This window comes from Oncorhynchus kisutch, unplaced genomic scaffold, assembly GCF_002021735.2.
Source record: "Oncorhynchus kisutch isolate 150728-3 unplaced genomic scaffold, Okis_V2 scaffold3968, whole genome shotgun sequence".
Taxonomy (NCBI): Eukaryota; Metazoa; Chordata; class Actinopteri; order Salmoniformes; family Salmonidae; genus Oncorhynchus; species Oncorhynchus kisutch.
Genome location: NW_022265913.1, coordinates 138,671 through 155,797, shown reverse-complemented (window position 1 = coordinate 155,797; position 17,127 = coordinate 138,671). Strand labels below are relative to the sequence as shown.

Genomic DNA, 17,127 nt, shown 5'->3' with positions numbered 1-17,127 from the left:
TATCTCTCTCTCTATCTCTGCCTGCCTGTGTATGTGGAAAAGAAAAGAGATGACGCAATGTTGTGCCAAGCCGATCTGGCCAGGGGGAGGTGACTGTGGGTGACTCACCTCTATAGGCCAGGGCCACACAGGGTGACTCTCCACTGGCCTTTCTGGTTTTACTATGCCATGATGAACTATGACCTTAAAAGGGATACTTTGGGGTCCCTCAGAGTCAGATGAACTCGTGGATACCATTTTTATGTGTTTGCGTGCGGTTTGAAGGAAACTGCTAACTTGCGTTAGTGCAATTGCTAACTCGCGGGCTAGCAGATACCCATAGACTTTCAGTCATTGTACTAACACTGGTTAGCATTGGCTTGCGAAACTACTTCTAACTTCCTTCATACTTGACACAGACCTTAAAATGGTATCAACTAGTTAATCTGATTCTGGGGAAGTTGTTAAAGGGCCTCATTGCTGAAAATCCCAAGTATCCGTTTAACAGTACCAAGCCTCTCGGCCACAAAGATATTTCTAAACCACAAACATGGAATCTCCGTAAAACAAGTCAAACCCCTCAAACTCACTCTTTTTAAATGTACAGCAATGTTTATTAGTGTTTCCCTGACCTCAATGGCCGGTGCATATATGGTTTGGGGTGCAGGCCAGCACTGGTATTCCCATTAAGTTAGAGGGACCCAGGCTGTTAAAATAGGACAACTGAGAAGTATGTAGGTTCGCTAGCTAGTCTGTTTGTTTTTGTTTTCTCAGTTCTTCCTGTGTGGTTCATGGCTTGACAAGGCAGGGTTACTGTGAAACACTGTCTTTGTGACAACTGCTGATGGAAAAATAACTTTATGAACACTTGATTGATGGAGCGATTTGGTTTATTGATTGATTGGGTTCTGTCCTATACTTTAGGCTGGGTTATTGTAAAGCATTTATGTGTCAAGACAACAGGAAATGGAATGTGAAATCTATTGTTTGCTAGATGTTTCTCCTGCTCTCTCCTACAGGATCGTAAGCTGTCTAAGACGGAGCGTCAGAGGTTCAAGGAGGAGGCTGAGATGTTGAAGGGTCTGCAGCACCATAACATTGTACGCTTCTACGACTCCTGGGAGTCTCCCTCCAAAGGAAAGAACTCCAAGTGCATCGTGCTGGTCACAGAGCTTATGACATCAGGCACCCTCAAAACGTGAGTAGTACTGACACACGTGTATGCTTTTATATATACACACACACACATACACACTAAACATTTTGGTGAACGTCCACCTCTCCAGTCGTCGACCTCTGCCGTCTCATCCCCCCTACTGTTGTTCTCTGCCGTCTCATCCCCCCTACTGTTGTTCTCTGCCGTCTCATCCCCCCTACTGTTGCTCTCTGCCGTCTCATCCCCCCTACTGTTGTTCTCTGCCGTCTCATCTCCCCTACTGTTGTTCTCTGCCGTCTCATCCCCCCTACTGTTGTTCTCTGCCGTCTCATCCCCCCTACTGTTGCTCTCTGCCGTCTCATCCCCCCTACTGTTGCTCTCTGCCGTCTCATCCCCCCTACTGTTGCTCTCTGCCGTCTCATCCCCCCTACTGTTGCTCTCTGCCGTCTCATCCCCCCTACTGTTGCTCTCTGCCACCAACGGAGATATGAAAATGTCAAAGGAAATGTCTTAATGTTATTTGTCCTTCTACTAAACCTTTTCCTTGTTCCATAACCTTCATATTATGCGTAGGCACATCTGCTAGTCAAATAGGGCTTTGTGAGTGTTCCATAATAAGCACTTCACAGCTGTGTGTGAGCCCTGAGAGCAGAGTGGTACCTCTTAACAGGATGCTGTTGTCTCACCATGACCAGGACGCATGTCCATCTCCCTGCTGCTAGCTAGTCTACACTCGGTCTGGCACACTAGAGCCACACACAGAGACACACACACACATGACAAAACCCCTGACAATGTAGAGAGAACAGAAGCGGACAGGACAGGGGGGGACCAGGCCAGTCAGGGTTGGCTCTGGCCCAGTGGTGTTTGTGGTAACAATAAAACCTGAATGTAGAGCAGACAGCTACAGTAGAAATGGGCAACGGACTGCGTGCCGCCCACCACCCCACCTTCCATGGGATTGATGCATTGTGGGAGAGCTGGGAGAGTTGCCCACCTGCCAGCTGCTGCTGCTGCAGATTCCTCACATTCTTGATAGAGAGGTGGAGGGAGGGAGACTGAGGTAGAGTGAGAGAGACAGGCAGACAGACAAAGTGAGGGGGAGGGGAGAGAGCGAGACTGAGGTAGAGTGAGAGCGACAGGCAGATGAAGTGAGGGGGAGGGGAGAGAGCGAGACAAACGGTGAGGATGGAGAGAGACATGGAACGAGAGAGAGCGACAGACAAAGACAAAACGAGAGGGTGTCAGTGTGGCTGCCTGTCCAATCTGCAGTGGTGTGGTACCAGTACTGACCATGTGGTGCTAGTCTGTCTGGGCCCACAACAGGACAGACAGTGCAGCTCAGGACTCTGGGCCAGACCAGCAGCTCCCTCCTGTGGAAGAGTCAGTGTGCTGTGTCCCAAACGACTGTACCTTCACTATGGGGACGGTAACACTGTCATGGCCTAGATTATCCACTTCCTGTAACACTGTCATGGCCTAGATTATCCACTTCCTGTAACACTGTCCAACTCCTGTAACACTGTCACGGGGGAGGGGGGGGGGGTCAACATGGGAGCCTGAGCCCAGTGCAGAAAGAAAAGACACTGAGGTCTGGCACTGTAACACTCAGGGTACTGATCCAGATACACACATGTAGTCTAAACACAGGTGCACGTATACACACCAGGGATTTGTCTGCCATTTAAGGGCCTAAGTGTTTGTTCGGGCCTGCTAAGTCCAAACAGGGTTTTTGGAAATACATTCCTGGATGGATGTTTTCAGTGTAAACTTGAACAACTAAAACCAGATATATTATAAAGTATGTAGAAAATATTATGTATGTGTAATATACACTGCTCAAAAAAATAAAGGGAACACTAAAATAACACATCCTAGATCTGAATGAAAAAAGCATCCGCCAACTCCTGGACAGTCTGTGGTGCAACGTGGCGTTAGTGGATGGAGTGGCTGGAGCGAGACATGATATCCCAGATGTGCTCAATTGGATTCAGGTCTGGGGAACAGGCAGGCCAGTCCATAGCATAAATGCCTTCCTCTTGCAGGAACTGCTGACACACTCCAGCCACATGAGGTCTAGCATCGTCTTGCATTAGGAGGAACCCAGGGCCAACCGCACCAGCATATGGTCTCAAGGGGTCTGAGGATCTCATCTCGGTACCTAATGGCAGTCAGGCTACCTCTGGCGAGCACATGGAGAGCTGTGCGGCCCCCCAAAGAAGTGCCACCCCACACCATGACTGACCCACCGCCAAACCGGTCATGCTGGAGGAAGTTGCAGGCAACAGAACGTTCTCCATGGTGTCTCCAGACTGTCACGTCTGTCACATGTGCTCAGTGTGAACCTGCTTTCATCTGTGAAGAGCACAGGGCGCCAGTGGCGAATTTGCCAATCTTGATGTTCTCTGGCATATGCCAAACGTCCTGCACGGTGTTGGGCTGTAAGCACAACCCCCACCTGTGGGCGTCGGGCCCTCATACCACCCTCATGGAGTCTGTTTCTGACCGTTTGAGCAGACACATGCACATTTGTGGCCTGCTGGAGGTCATTTTGCAGGGCTCTGGCAGTGCTCCTCCTGCTCCTCCTTGCACTAAGGCGGAGGTAGCGGTCCTGCTGCTGGGTTGTTGCCCTCCTACGGCCTCCTCCACGTCTCCTGATGTATTGGCCTGTCTCCTGGTAGCGCCTCCATGCTCTGGACACTACGCTGACAGACACAGCAAACCTTCTTGCCACAGCTCGCATTGATGTCCCATCCTGGATGAGCTGCACTACCTGAGCTACTTGTGTGGGTTGTAGACTCCGTCTCATGCTACCACTAGAGTGAAAGCACTGCCAGCATTCAAAAGTGACCAAAACATCAACCAGGAAGCATAGGAACTGAGAAGTGGTCTGTGGTTATCACCTGCAGAACCACTCCTTTATTGGGGGTGTCTTGCTAATTGCCTATAATTTCCACCTGTTGTCTATTCCATTTGCACAACAGCATGTGAAATGTATTGTCATTCAGTGTTGCTTCCTAAGTGGACAGTCTGATTTCACAGAAGTGTGATTGACTTGGAGTTACATTGTGTTGTTTAAGTGTTCCCTTTATTTTTTTGAGCAGTGTACATAAACTCAGCAACAAAAAAAAAGAAACTCAAAAAGACATTTTTCAGTACCCTGTCTTTCAAAGATAATTAGTTCAAATCCAAATAACTCCACAGATCTTCATTGTAAAGGGTTAAAAAACGGTTTCCCATGCTTGTTCAATGAACCATAAACAATTAATGAACATGCACCTAACGAACGGTCGCTAAGACACTAACAGTTTAGACGGTAGGCAATTAAGGTCACAGTTATGAAAAATTAGGACACTAAAGAGGCCTTTCTACTGACTCTGAAAAACACCAAAAGAAAGACTCCCAGGGTCCCTGCTCATCTGCGTGAACATTCCTTAGGCATGCTGCAAAGAGGCATGAGGACTGCATATGTGGCCAGGGCAATACATTGCAATGTCCGTACTGTGAGACGCCTAAGACCGCGCTACAGGGAGACAGAACGGACAGCTGATCATCCTCGCAGTGACAGACCACGTGTAACAACACCTGCACAGGATCGGTACATCCGAACATCACACCTACGGGACAGGTACAGGATGGCAACACCAGGAACGCACAATCCCGCCATCAGTGCTCAGACTGTCTGAAATAGGCTGAGAGAGGCTGGCCTGAGGGCTGTTGTAAGGCTGGTCCTCACCAGACATCAACGGGCACAAACCCACCATCGCTGGACCAGATAGGACTGGCAAAAAGTGCTCTTCACTCACAAGTCGCGGTTTTGTCTCACCAGGGGTGATGGTCGGACTTGTGTTTATCGTCGAAGGAATGAGCGTTACACCGATGCGTGTACTCTGGAGTGGGATCGATTTGGAGGTGGAGGGTCCGTCATGGTCTGGGGCGGTGTGTCACAGCATCATCGGACTGAGCTTGTTGTCATTGCAGGCAATCTCAACGCTGTGCGTTACAGGGAAGACATCCTCCTCCCTCATGTGGTACCCTTCCTGCAGGCTCATTCTGACATGACCCTCCAGCATGACAATGCCACCAGCCATACTGCTTGTTCTGTTTGTGATTTCCTGAAAGACAGGAATGTCAGTGTTCTGCCATGGCCAGCGAAGAGCCCGGATCTCAATCCCATTGAGCACATCTGGGACCTGTTGGATCGGAGGGTGAGGGCTAGGGCCATTACCCCCAGAAATGTCCGGGAAGGTCAGACAATCTGGAAAACTTCAAGAACTTTGAAAGTTTGTTCAAGCGCTATGATGAAACTGGCTCTCATGAGGACCGCCACAGGACAGGAAGACTCAGAGTTACCTCTGCTGCAGAGGATAAGTTCATTAGAGTTACCAACCTCAGAAATTGCAGCCCAAATAATTGCTTCACAGGAAGCAGGAGACTGTGTAAATCAGGCCTTCATGGTCGAATTGCTGCAAAGAAATCACTACTAAAGTCCTTTGGTTTGAGTCCAAATTTGAGATGTTTGGTTCCAACCGCTGTGTCTTTGTGGTTGAGAAGGGTGGCTACTTTGAAGAATCTCAAATATAAAATATATTTTGTTCTCAATGCTTTACCTCACATTTATAATGACAACTTTTACTGGCTAAATTAATATTTAAAATGTGTTGTAGGTACTGTACATGAAGAGGTTCAAGGTGCTGAAGATGATGGTTCGTCCGCTATATCAGAACAACAGTGGTTAGAAATGTCCCACAGTCTCATCACGGTTTGTTCTTATTGTGTTCTAGGTATCTGAAGCGGTTCAAGGTGATGAAGATCAAGGTTCTACGTAGCTGGTGTCGTCAGATCCTAAAGGGGCTCCACTTCCTCCACACCCGGGCCCCTCCCATCATTCACAGGGACCTGAAGTGTGACAACATCTTCATCACCGGCCCCACTGGCTCCGTCAAGATAGGAGACCTGGGATTGGCTACGCTCAAACGGGCCTCCTTCGCCAAGAGTGTCATAGGTACGTCCACAGGCTGATTTACTGACATTTTAACCTTTTGACCCTTGACCTTTCACCTTCCACCCCAACACCTGTGTCAAAGCCAGATCCATTCCCTCGTCCCTTCCGACCTCCCCACAGATGGTTGAATTTAAAATATATTAGGATTTAAATTGACACCTTCTGGAATGGAATGTGAGGGTTTCGGGTGGACGGGGTTGGAAGGACTGGATAAAAGTTAAATATACCTCTTTTTAAAAAGTGTTTAAGATTCCAACCACTGTTTGTCGTAAGCCGACCACAGGTTTTCAGCGCCTGGCTCTCCCTGACCGTAGTACTCCGTGGGCCTCCAGTTTCCTCCAGGGCTGGTTGTGTTTGACTGGTCTCGGGGTGAAACTGGGGAGCCACCCCGGCTCTGCAGTGCCATCCAGTTCCCTGTTTTAACAAGGGGAAAACACCGTTTTGGTCTCTGTTCCCCCATCTGAAAACAATCAGTTACGCCAGAAAAAGCTAATTGAAATTCATATTAGGCAGGTGAAAGCACTCTAACTTTCCATAAACTGTGGTGTGTTGGAGCTTGTAAATTGCCCTAATGACAGCAGGTCTTTAGCCACATCGTGAAATCCCACAAATGTTGACAATAAATGTGGAGTTTTCCCCTCTTGTGGGTAAAAACCATATTTTCTCTTTGGGTTTGGGTGGAGACCTGTGGTTTGTTTACTTTAAGCCTGATTTAAAATCTATGATGCACATGCTGACAATGATAAATGTTCCTGAAATGGCCCCCTATTCCCTATATAGTGCGTTACTTTTGAACAGTGCCCGTAGGGCTCCCATAGGGCTCTGGTCAAAAGTAACGCACTATATAGGGAATAGGGGACTGTTTCAGATGCAGTAACATCTCTCTCTCTCTGAAATGTTTTCCTCGTGGGTTTTGTGTTCTCCCCCTCAGCGTTTTAAGATCACCTGATACGGCCATCTCTATCTGCTCATCTAGCTTTTTCCCCTTAATCAACCTGTTTTCTTTTTTGTCTATCTATGCTCTTTGAGTATTTAAAACATGTAGGCTCTCCCTCATTCTGCAGTACTGGGTAATAATATATGTACTGCAGTCACAGTAAGTGGTTCTGGTAAGTGAAAATAAACATTAAATAAACATTAAATAAACATTAAATAAACATTAAATAAACATTAAATAAACATTAAATAAACATTAAATAAACATTAAATAAACATTAAATAAACATTTACAAAAAATCTAAATAATAGTTTTTCTGTGTAAGACCTTTGCTTCTCACCAGTGTCACCAGGTGCACGGAACAGAGCTGTTTAATTCAGTCTGTAGCTATGGGATGGGCTTTATCTCAGGGCCTAACCAACCTACTCTAACCTTTGCTTCCAACAGGTCAACTAACAGGTAAGTGACACTAAGACATGTATCGTGTTTCTCTGTGAAAGGTGAGGTTTTGACACAAGTTAGTTCCATAGCTACGTTGATAATCGTACCAGTAGGACAAATGTAGTAATAAAGGCCCTCGATTGGCTATTTCAGACTCAGCTGTTACAAAGCTATCCAATCAGGCGTTTGTGTCTGAATGGGGAGGGGATTGAACTTACATTTACCTGTCTGTCTGGCTAACAACCTGTCGTCCTCTCAACCCCTCTCCTGTTTGAGTCTTTTCTAACCAGACTGCTCCCAATTGCTTGATTACAAAGTATCAGCACAAGGGCCAATCAGCATGTTCTGTGCACCTGTCGCCCCCCTTCTCTCTCTTAGCCCCAATAAAAGGCCTTACAGAGAAAAACTTGTGCTTGTTTCAATTCTGACTAAACTGAAGCCAGCTTCCCCCTTATCTTTTATTTATTTATTTGATTTATTTATTTTGCTCCCACCATTCCCCCTCTCCGCTCTCTCTTCTGTCTCTCTCCTCGCAGGTGGTACGTCGGCGGCCTGTCCCGTGGCTTCGTCCTTTCCTCCTCTCCCCTCTGGCCCTCTTGGGTGAGTTGGGCCGGAGGAGACACAGCAGTGTGAGGCACAGAGAGTTCTGAACCCGTTCCGTTTTGATCCGTTTCAAGGTACCCCAGAGTTCATGGCCCCTGAGATGTATGAGGAGAAGTACGACGAGTCAGTGGATGTGTATGCCTTTGGGATGTGCATGCTGGAGATGGCCACCTCAGAGTACCCCTACTCCGAGTGCCAGAACGCTGCACAGATCTACCGCCGAGTCACCAGCGTGAGTGTCCTTGGTCCAGCCCCTCCCCCCTCCAGCCCCTCCATCCTCTCCCCTTCTGGATGTCACTGCCAATTACACTCTTTCTCTTCTAGCTGCCGTTCCTCTCTTCCTCTCCTCTTCTCCACCCTCTCTCTAGTTTTTTCTTGTTCTGTGTCTCTCTGTGTCTGTCATTGCTCTGGGTTGCAGTCAGTCTCACATACACTAGGCCTGTATGTGTCTGTGTGGTTTGTTCTTTATGGTCTCAGTCGATCATAAAGCTCATGTTTGATCACTAGGGAGGAGGACTCCACGTCCTCATCCACCTACCCTCCCCCCAGGGGCAGGGAGTTTAACACCACACACACACACACACACACACACACCCTCCTTGCTTTCCCCTAGAGTCACCCAGCCAACCCCAGCAAGCAGCATATCATTTACGATGTTGAGATTGGGGAACCATTCTGCCTCCGCATTCAGATGTCTGCCATAGGCTGTTGAACTAGGACTCTGACACTGGGAGGAGCGTCTAGCTTAGATATGGTCAGGTTTTTACAAGGATTCAACTGTCAACTCTGAATGGGACTAATAATAATAATAATGACGTTGTAGATGTTATCTGACTTTTACTGTTGCTAGTCTGGTTGCCAGGGAACGACCGCTTCACTCCACTACAGAATCCAGGCCTGTATTCACATACAGCACATTACATTTTATTTGTTGTAACTGAGATGTTTACAATAGGTCCCCTAATGTGCTGGTCTCGCCAGTTTGCTGATTGGGTAAACATATAGATCCGGAGACCTAGCTGACCCATTTGTAGTACTATTACCAGGCACTGAGAATGAGGAAGGCCTTCCTGAGTGCAGAGAGGACATTTGAGTCTTGTTATTCCTCATCAGTGGCTGTATGACGAGGCATGGCCTTTCTGTGCTAACCTGTTCCCAGATCTGTTGGTGCTGACTCACCAACTGACTGCACAAACAGATCTGGGACCAGGCTAGTCCTGTGCTTACTGCCTCTCCTCTGTATAGTCTCCCTCCACCTCCGCCTCCGCCACCCCACATCTCTTTATCTCATCTGTTATTAACTGATGACCTTTCATTTTCTATTTTCTCTTTCCTCAAATTGGGTTGTTTCCTCCCCGGCCTGGTAAAATAGAAGCAGTCATGAGCTTCTGTCTGGTTTAGATGGAGCCGTTGCCACGGTCACATGATGCTACTGCTATAGATGGAAAAAGAGGAAGGCTTTCTGACTGTCCCAAACTATACCCTATGTCCTATGTACAGTAGTGCACTACTTTTGACCAGGGCCCATGGCACCCTAGGGGACAAACCCAGAGGCTCAGTGAGGGATTCTGTGAAGGTCACCAGTAGGGGGAGACGGTGGGTCTACTGTGCTGTGGTGTGTTCTTATATTGAGAGAAGTAGAGGGCAAACCTGTCTGCATTCCATGCTTCCTCAGCTGCTTCTGTAGATCAGACGGTTCTGTGATTTGTCCAGACAGCCTTTACTGACCTCAAGTGTGGGAATTCCTCAGTCAACCAGTAAAGCCAGTATAGGCAGGCTAACCCCCACACTGGTGAAATCATTCTGCAGGAAGAGCAATCATGAAATACTCCAAATACCACAGAGGTTTTGACTACGTTCTCTTCCGAATTACTTTTCTTCAATGACCTGAAACCTAAAACTCAGTCCTCCAGTTGTCCTCAGTTGTCAGCAAGGCTCTCTCTCTGTCATGTCTTCAACACACAGACAGGCCCCATCTCCCACTGTCACTCACTGACTTCCCCTCCTCTCTGACTCCTCTGTACCGACTCCCCCCCCCCTCTGTACCGGCTCCCCCCCTCCTCTGTACCGGCTCCCCCCCTCCTCTGTACCGGCTCCCCCCCTCCTCTGTACCGGCTCCCCCCCTCCTCTGTACCGGCTCCCCCCCTCCTCTGTACCGGCTCCCCCCCTCCTCTGTACCGACTCCCCCCCTCCTCTGTACCGACTCCCCCCTCCTCACAGGATATCCAGTCCATCCTAAGGGGCCACAGAATCCCAGGGAGAGAGAAATGACACAGCCCTCATGTTAGCTGTGAAGGGCTTCCATAATGGCCTGTTGGAAAGGGGACTGTGGAGAGTTGTAGACAGCAGCTGAAGGATGCCACCTCATCTAGTGCTTGGTATTCTAGTGGACAGGGGCTGGGAGGAAGACATTCTCTGAGGGGAGACTGGACTATGTTTTGGGGGGCTGCCCTCCCCTTTACACCAGTTCATCCGTTAAGCTTTGATCCCTCCTTATAGTCCTGGAGGTGTTTTAATCACACCACACAACTCTGCAACCAGAAACACTTGTAGGGATGGCCAGGTGGATGGCCAGGTGGATGGCCGGGTGGATGGCCGGGTGGATGGCTGGGTGATAGCCTGGTGGATGGCCGGGTGGATGGCCTGGGTGGATAGCCTGGGTGGATGGCCTGGGTGGGTGGCCTGGGTGGATGGCCTGGGTGGATAGCCTGGGTGGATGGCCTGGGTGGATGGCCTGGGTGGATGGCCTGGGTGGATGGCCTGGGTGGATGTCCGGGTGGATGGGAAAAGTAATCAATGTATTTTTGTGTTACTGCCAGGAGATGATCTCATCATGCAGACAGATGTGACAGTATTTTTCTCTTCTCTTTGACTGATCTCGTCGTTGTGATATGTGTTTACATAACCCTGCTGGTCAAAACCAAGCTCCCATGTACTCAGAATTACACCATCTAATCAGTGTAAGTCTATAGTAAGGTTTTTAGGAAATGCCAGTGATGTTTAAGTACAGGACAGACAGACGGCTAGTCAGTGATGAACCGTGCTTATTGACCGTCATGGCTGATTGCGGTGGTGGGTGACCTCAGCTTTAGGGGTCACCACACAGGGTTGTCTGGGAGATCCTGTGTTATGATAATGACAGAGCAGCTTCTCTGGACCCCTCCCAGTCACTGTGACTCTGCATGCCATTCCCCTGTGGGATCAGAGTAGGGATTTGTCATGGGAATACAGGACTATTAATACTTGAACCGTCTATCAGATTGGTATGGATTTTAGCTGCTGGGAACTAACGTGTAACTTATGGCATTTCCTTGGAAGTGGTTAAGATGAATCAATGTGAGCTGAAGTATCCAAGAGAGGTCAATGGACCAATTGGGAATCAATCCCTTTACTCCAACTCAGTGATCCATCACATTACTTCTTTGCTTTAGGAAAGTTGTGTGGATACATCATGTCAGGTTAGAAATTGGCTTCATGTGATGTACTGAAGTTAAAAATGAAGTCCTTTTGACTCTTAGACAGACTGTGACTGTAGAGCTGCAACCCAAGAAAATCATGTCTTGTCATGTTACTTACACACACACACACACACACGCACACACACACACACACACAATCCAGACCGTGTCTGGATGACGCTGATGGTATATAATGACCCAGCGTGCTCCCGTCTCTCTCCCCCGTCACTCTGTTCTCCCAGCTCTGTAGACCGACTCTTATTACAGCCTCCTGCCTCAGACTGTTACCCTCAGTGACAGTTCCACTGGCTGCGTCCCAAACGCCACCTATATAGTGCACTACAATTTGACCAGGGCCCAATAGGGTGCCATTTGGTACACAGAAGCTTGCTCCCAGTCCAGTCATTTGGTACACAGAAGCTTGCTCCCAGGCCAGTCATTTGGTACACAGCAGCTTGCTCCCAGGCCAGTCATTTGGTACACAGCAGCTTGCTCCCAATCCAGTCATTTGGTACACAGCAGCTTGCTCCCAGGCCAGTCATTTGGTACACAGCAGCTTGCTCCCAGGCCAGTCATTTGGTACACAGCAGCTTGCTCCCAGGCCAGTCATTTGGTACACAGCAGCTTGCTCCCAGTCCAGTCATTTGGTACACAGCAGCTTGCTCCCAGGGCCAGTCATTTGGTACACAACAGCTTGCTCCCAGTCCAGTCATTTGGTACACAGCAGCTTGCTCCCAGTCCAGTCATTTGGTACACAGCAGCTTGCTCCCAGGCCAGTCATTTGGTACACAGCAGCTTGCTCCCAGGCCAGTCATTTGGTACACAGCAGCTTGCTCCCAGGCCAGTCATTTGGTACACAGCAGCTTGCTCCCAGGCCAGTCATTTGGTACACAGCAGCTTGCTCCCAGGCCAGTCATTTGGTACACAGCAGCTTGCTCCCAGGCCAGTCATTTGGTACACAGCATCTTGCTCCCAGTCCAGTCATTTGGTACACAGCATCTTGCTCCCAGTCCAGTCATTTGGTACACAGCAGCTTGCTCCCAGTCCAGTCATTTGTATATAATGTCCGGGGTATTTTCATCCCTTTGTTTGTTTGCTGGAGAGCTGGACTATTTAAATCTGACAGACCGGACAGACGGATCTTTAAGAGCAATTTTTAAAAACATACGTTTATATATGAATTCTACTGTGAATTATAAAAGGAACGCACAGCTTTGAGAACTGACGTTAAAGCTCAAATTATAAAGAGCTGGGAAGTCAAGTCAACGGCCAAGAGCAGTCAGAACTTTAGGTTGGAATAATACTGGGACATTTAGAACATGATGATCGTGCCCCTTTAGGGTAACAGCTGTTTGGAAAATGAAGAGCTGTTTGGAAAATGAAGAGCTGTTTGGAAAATGAAGAGCTGTTTGGAAAATGAAGAGCTGTTTGGAAAATGAAGAGCTGTTTGGAAAATGAAGAGCTGTTTGGAAAATGAAGAGCTGTTTGGAAAATGAAGAGCTGTTTGGAAAATGAAGAGCTGTTTTGGAAAATGAAGAGCTGTTTTGGAAAATGAAGAGCTGTTTTGGAAAATGAAGAGCTGTTTTGGAAAATGAAGAGCTGTTTTGGAAAATGAAGAGCTGTTTTGGAAAATGAAGAGCTGTTTTGGAAAATGAAGAGCTGTTTTGGAAAATGAAGAGCTGTTTTGGAAAATGAAGAGCTGTTTTGGAAAATGAAGAGCTGTTTTGGAAAATGAAGAGCTGTTTTGGAAAATGAAGAGCTGTTTTGGAAAATGAAGAGCTGTTTTGGAAAATGAAGAGCTGTTTTGGAAAATGAAGAGCTGTTTTGGAAAATGAAGAGCTGTTTTGGAAAATGAAGAGCTGTTTTGGAAAATGAAGAGCTGTTTTGGAAAATGAAGAGCTGTTTTGGAAAATGAAGAGCTGTTTTGGAAAATGAAGAGCTGTTTTGGAAAATGAAGAGCTGTTTTGGAAAATGAAGAGCTGTTTTGGAAATGAAGAGCTGTTTTGGAAAATGAAGAGCTGTTTTGGAAAATGAAGAGCTGTTTTGGAAAATGAAGTGCTGTTTTGGAAAATGAAGTGCTGTTTGGAAAATGAAGAGCTGTTTTGACATTTCTGCATGTTTTGGTGGGATGGAGTTTTGGCCTTCCATGGTGACATCAACATGCGGTAAATTAGTTAATAGACCAATAAGAAAGTTCCAAACCTCTCTGCCAATAACGGCAGAAATAAAAAATGAATCCTCCCCACGCAGAACCCTCCCAGACAGTTCTAGTAAAATTCTTGCTTGAGAAATGTCTCTTTGCTAAGAAACTATATTTTTGCTTCTTTTTGACCATTTTAATTGAAAACGAATGACTGTAAGGCACTTATTTGTTACCCAGAAAGGATTTGGTATTGAGATAAAAGCTGATGTATTGGACTTTTTTAAGATCATAATTAGTCCTTTTCTCTTTCCACAATGGGGTGATTCCCCATTGACTAAGTGACAATTTGACTTAATTGGAAGACAGGATTCACCCTCACATACCTAGCTAGTCCACCCACACCGTCCTCACATCAAGTCTCTCCACCCTCCCTCTGCCTCTGGTCTTTTGTAAAACATTTTAAATGTACCTTTTAATTTCTCTCTCCATTGTTGGCTGTCCTGTGAGGGGGCAGAAAGGAACCAGCATGTAACTGGCTTAATGGACCTCTATTCACTGTGAGAGTTTCACCCGTAATGAGGCCTTTTTAATCACCCTGTTATTGGAATACCGGTCCTCCTTAATTCCATTACCTCTTCCGCTGTCATCCCTTACTTTGTTTGGCCCCAGGAATCTCTAGGAGGTGTGTGTGTGTGTGTGTGTGTGTGTGTGTGTGTGTGTGTGTGTGTGTGTGTGTGTGTAATGTTATATAAGCACAGGTTCTAGATTGGAGGGACAGGGGTGGTTGGTAAAGACTGAGAAGCCACTGTGTTGGGAACTGTAAAGGACAGAGCCTGCAGAACTCGATGTACCAGGTTACAAGAGTTTAGTGAATCCAACTCTCTCTGTCTGTCGGACCTGTCTCTCACTCTCACATCCCGGTAAGTCTCTTTTTCTCTCTTTCTGTCTCTACCTTCCTCTGGAACATTTTCTTCTCTACTGTTTTGACAGTTTTCTTTTATTTTTATACGACTGTCTGATGGGGGGGGGGGGTACTGCAGAGAAGAGACTGAGGTAGGAAGAGGAAGGCTTTGGTTCGTTGAGTTGGGGGGGGGTATGTGGGGGGGGGGTACTGCAGAGAAGAGACTGAGGTAGGAAGAGGAAGGCTTTGGTTCGTTGAGTTGGGGGGGGGGGGGGTACTGCAGAGAAGAGACTGAGGTAGGAAGAGGAAGGCTTTGGTTCGTTGAGTTGTGGGGGGGGGGTACTGCAGAGAAGAGACAGGTAGGAAGAGGAAGGCTTTGGTTCGTTGAGTTGGGGGGGGGGATACTGCAGAGAAGAGACAGGTAGTAAGAGGAAGGCTTTGGTTCGTTGAGTTGGGGGGGGGGGGTACTGCAGAGAAGAGACTGAGGTAGGAAGAGGAAGGCTTTGGTTCGTTGAGTTGGGGGGTGGTATGTGGGGGGGGGGGGGGTACTGCAGAGAAGAGACTGAGGTAGGAAGAGGAAGGCTTTGGTTTGTTGAGTTGGGGGGGGGGGTGGTATGTGGGGGGGGGTACTGCAGAGAAGAGACTGAGGTAGGAAGAGGAAGGCTTTGGTTCGTTGAGTTAGAAGAGACTGAGGTAGGAAGAGGAAGGCTTTGGTTGGTTGAGTTAGAAGAGACTGAGGTAGGAAGAGGAAGGCTTTGGTTCGTTGAGTTGGGGGGGAGGTATGTGGGGGGGGTACTGCAGAGAAGAGACTGAGGTAGTAAGAGGAAGGCTTTGGTTCGTTGAGTTGGGGGGGAGGTATGTGGGGGGGGGGTACTGCAGAGAAGAGACTGAGGTAGGAAGAGGAAGGCTTTGGTTCGTTGAGTTGTGGGGGGGGGGGGGGTACTGCAGAGAACAGACTGAGGTAGGAAGAGGAAGGCTTTGGTTGGTTGAGTTAGAAGAGACTGAGGCAGTAAGAGGAAGGCTTTGGTTTGTTGAGTTAGAAGAGACTGAGGCAGGAAGAGGAAGGCTTTGGTTCGTTGAGTTAGAAGAGACTGAGGTAGGAAGAGGAAGGCTTTGGTTCGTTGAGTTAGAAGAGACTGAGGTAGTAAGAGGAAGGCTTTGGTTCGTTGAGTTGGTTCTTTATTAGTCTGTTCATGGCTCCTATTCACATCAATGTTTCTGGGTTCAGGTTATATTGATCAACTTGGTATGAGGAGGATGACTTGCCTTGGATTCAGGTTATATTGATCAACTTGGTATGAGGAGGATGACTTGCCTTGGGTTCAGGTTATATTGATCAACTTGGTATGAGGAGGATGACTTGCCTTGGATTCAGGTTATATTGATCAACTTGGTATGAGGAGGATGACTTGCCTTGGGTTCAGGTTATATTGATCAACTTGGTATGAGGAGGATGACTTGCCTTGGGTTCAGGTTATATTGATCAACTTGGTATGAGGAGGATGACTTGCCTTGGGTTCAGGTTATATTGATCAACTTGGTATGAGGAGGATGACTTGCCTTGGGTTCAGGTTATATTGATCAACTTGGTATGAGGAGGATGACTTGCCTTGGGTTCAGGTTATATTGATCAACTTGGTATGAGGAGGATGACTTGCCTTGGATTCAGGTTATATTGATCAACTTGGTATGAGGAGGATGACTTGCCTTGGGTTCAGGTTATATTGATCAACTTGGTATGAGGAGGATGACTTGCCTTGGGTTCAGGTTATATTGATCAACTTGGTATGAGGAGGATGACTTGCCTTGGGTTCAGGTTGTATTGATCAACTTGGTATGAGGAGGATGACTTGCCTTGGGTTCAGGTTGTATTGATCAACTTGGTATGAGGAGGATGACTTGCCTTGGGTTCAGGTTGTATGGATCAACTTGGTATCAGGAGGATGACTTGCCTTGGGTTCAGGTTGTATGGATCAACTTGGTATCAGGAGGATGACTTGCCTTGGGTTCAGGTTGTATGGATCAACTTGGTATCAGGAGGATGAATCTCACTGCCCTGACGTTGGGCTGGACGTATTCATCTCAACAACTGGATCCTCTTGATGTGGACTTTATTCAAGTCCTGCGTTTCAAGACTCTTAGAACCGTTTGTCCTCCCCGACCAGAACCTTTTTGTTTAAAGGTTGTGCATTTGATAAAATGCTGAATGGTGGAAATACAGTATTTATTTGGCCTGATTTGGATCAAATGAGCTTTTAGTCTTTTATTTTCTATAGATGCTGCTTCCATCTGCGTCTGAAAGGATGGCAAAAGTATTGGTGTGAGTTCTAATGGTGTCTGAAAATAGACTTGTCACCAAGTTGTGAGAGACAGGTTGTTTACATGTTTATCTCAGGGGAGAGACACCCAGCTGTTCCTGATTTGATCAATGTTGTCCAGTAAAACTTGTTTGTATGGTAGGCTAATGGGGCTCGCATGTTGTGTGCACATGTATGTTTCTATGT

General features: G+C 47.3%; 1 protein-coding gene across 14 annotated transcripts in view; it reads left to right on the top strand.

Annotated features, from left to right (window-relative positions):
* The window catches only part of LOC109880172 (serine/threonine-protein kinase WNK1), a 180,446-nt gene that overhangs the window by 94,340 nt on the left and 68,979 nt on the right, over window positions 1-17,127 (top strand). For all 14 annotated transcript variants that reach the window (XR_004209150.1, XR_004209149.1, XM_031821380.1 and 11 more), the window contains exons 3-5: window positions 999-1,177; window positions 5,920-6,140; window positions 8,196-8,353. Coding sequence is in view for 12 of the 14 variants with exons in the window: in XM_031821380.1 (XP_031677240.1) it covers window positions 999-1,177; window positions 5,920-6,140; window positions 8,196-8,353 (558 nt within the window). In the remaining 2 variants the exon portion in view is untranslated. The remainder of the gene's footprint in view (window positions 1-998; window positions 1,178-5,919; window positions 6,141-8,195; window positions 8,354-17,127) is intronic.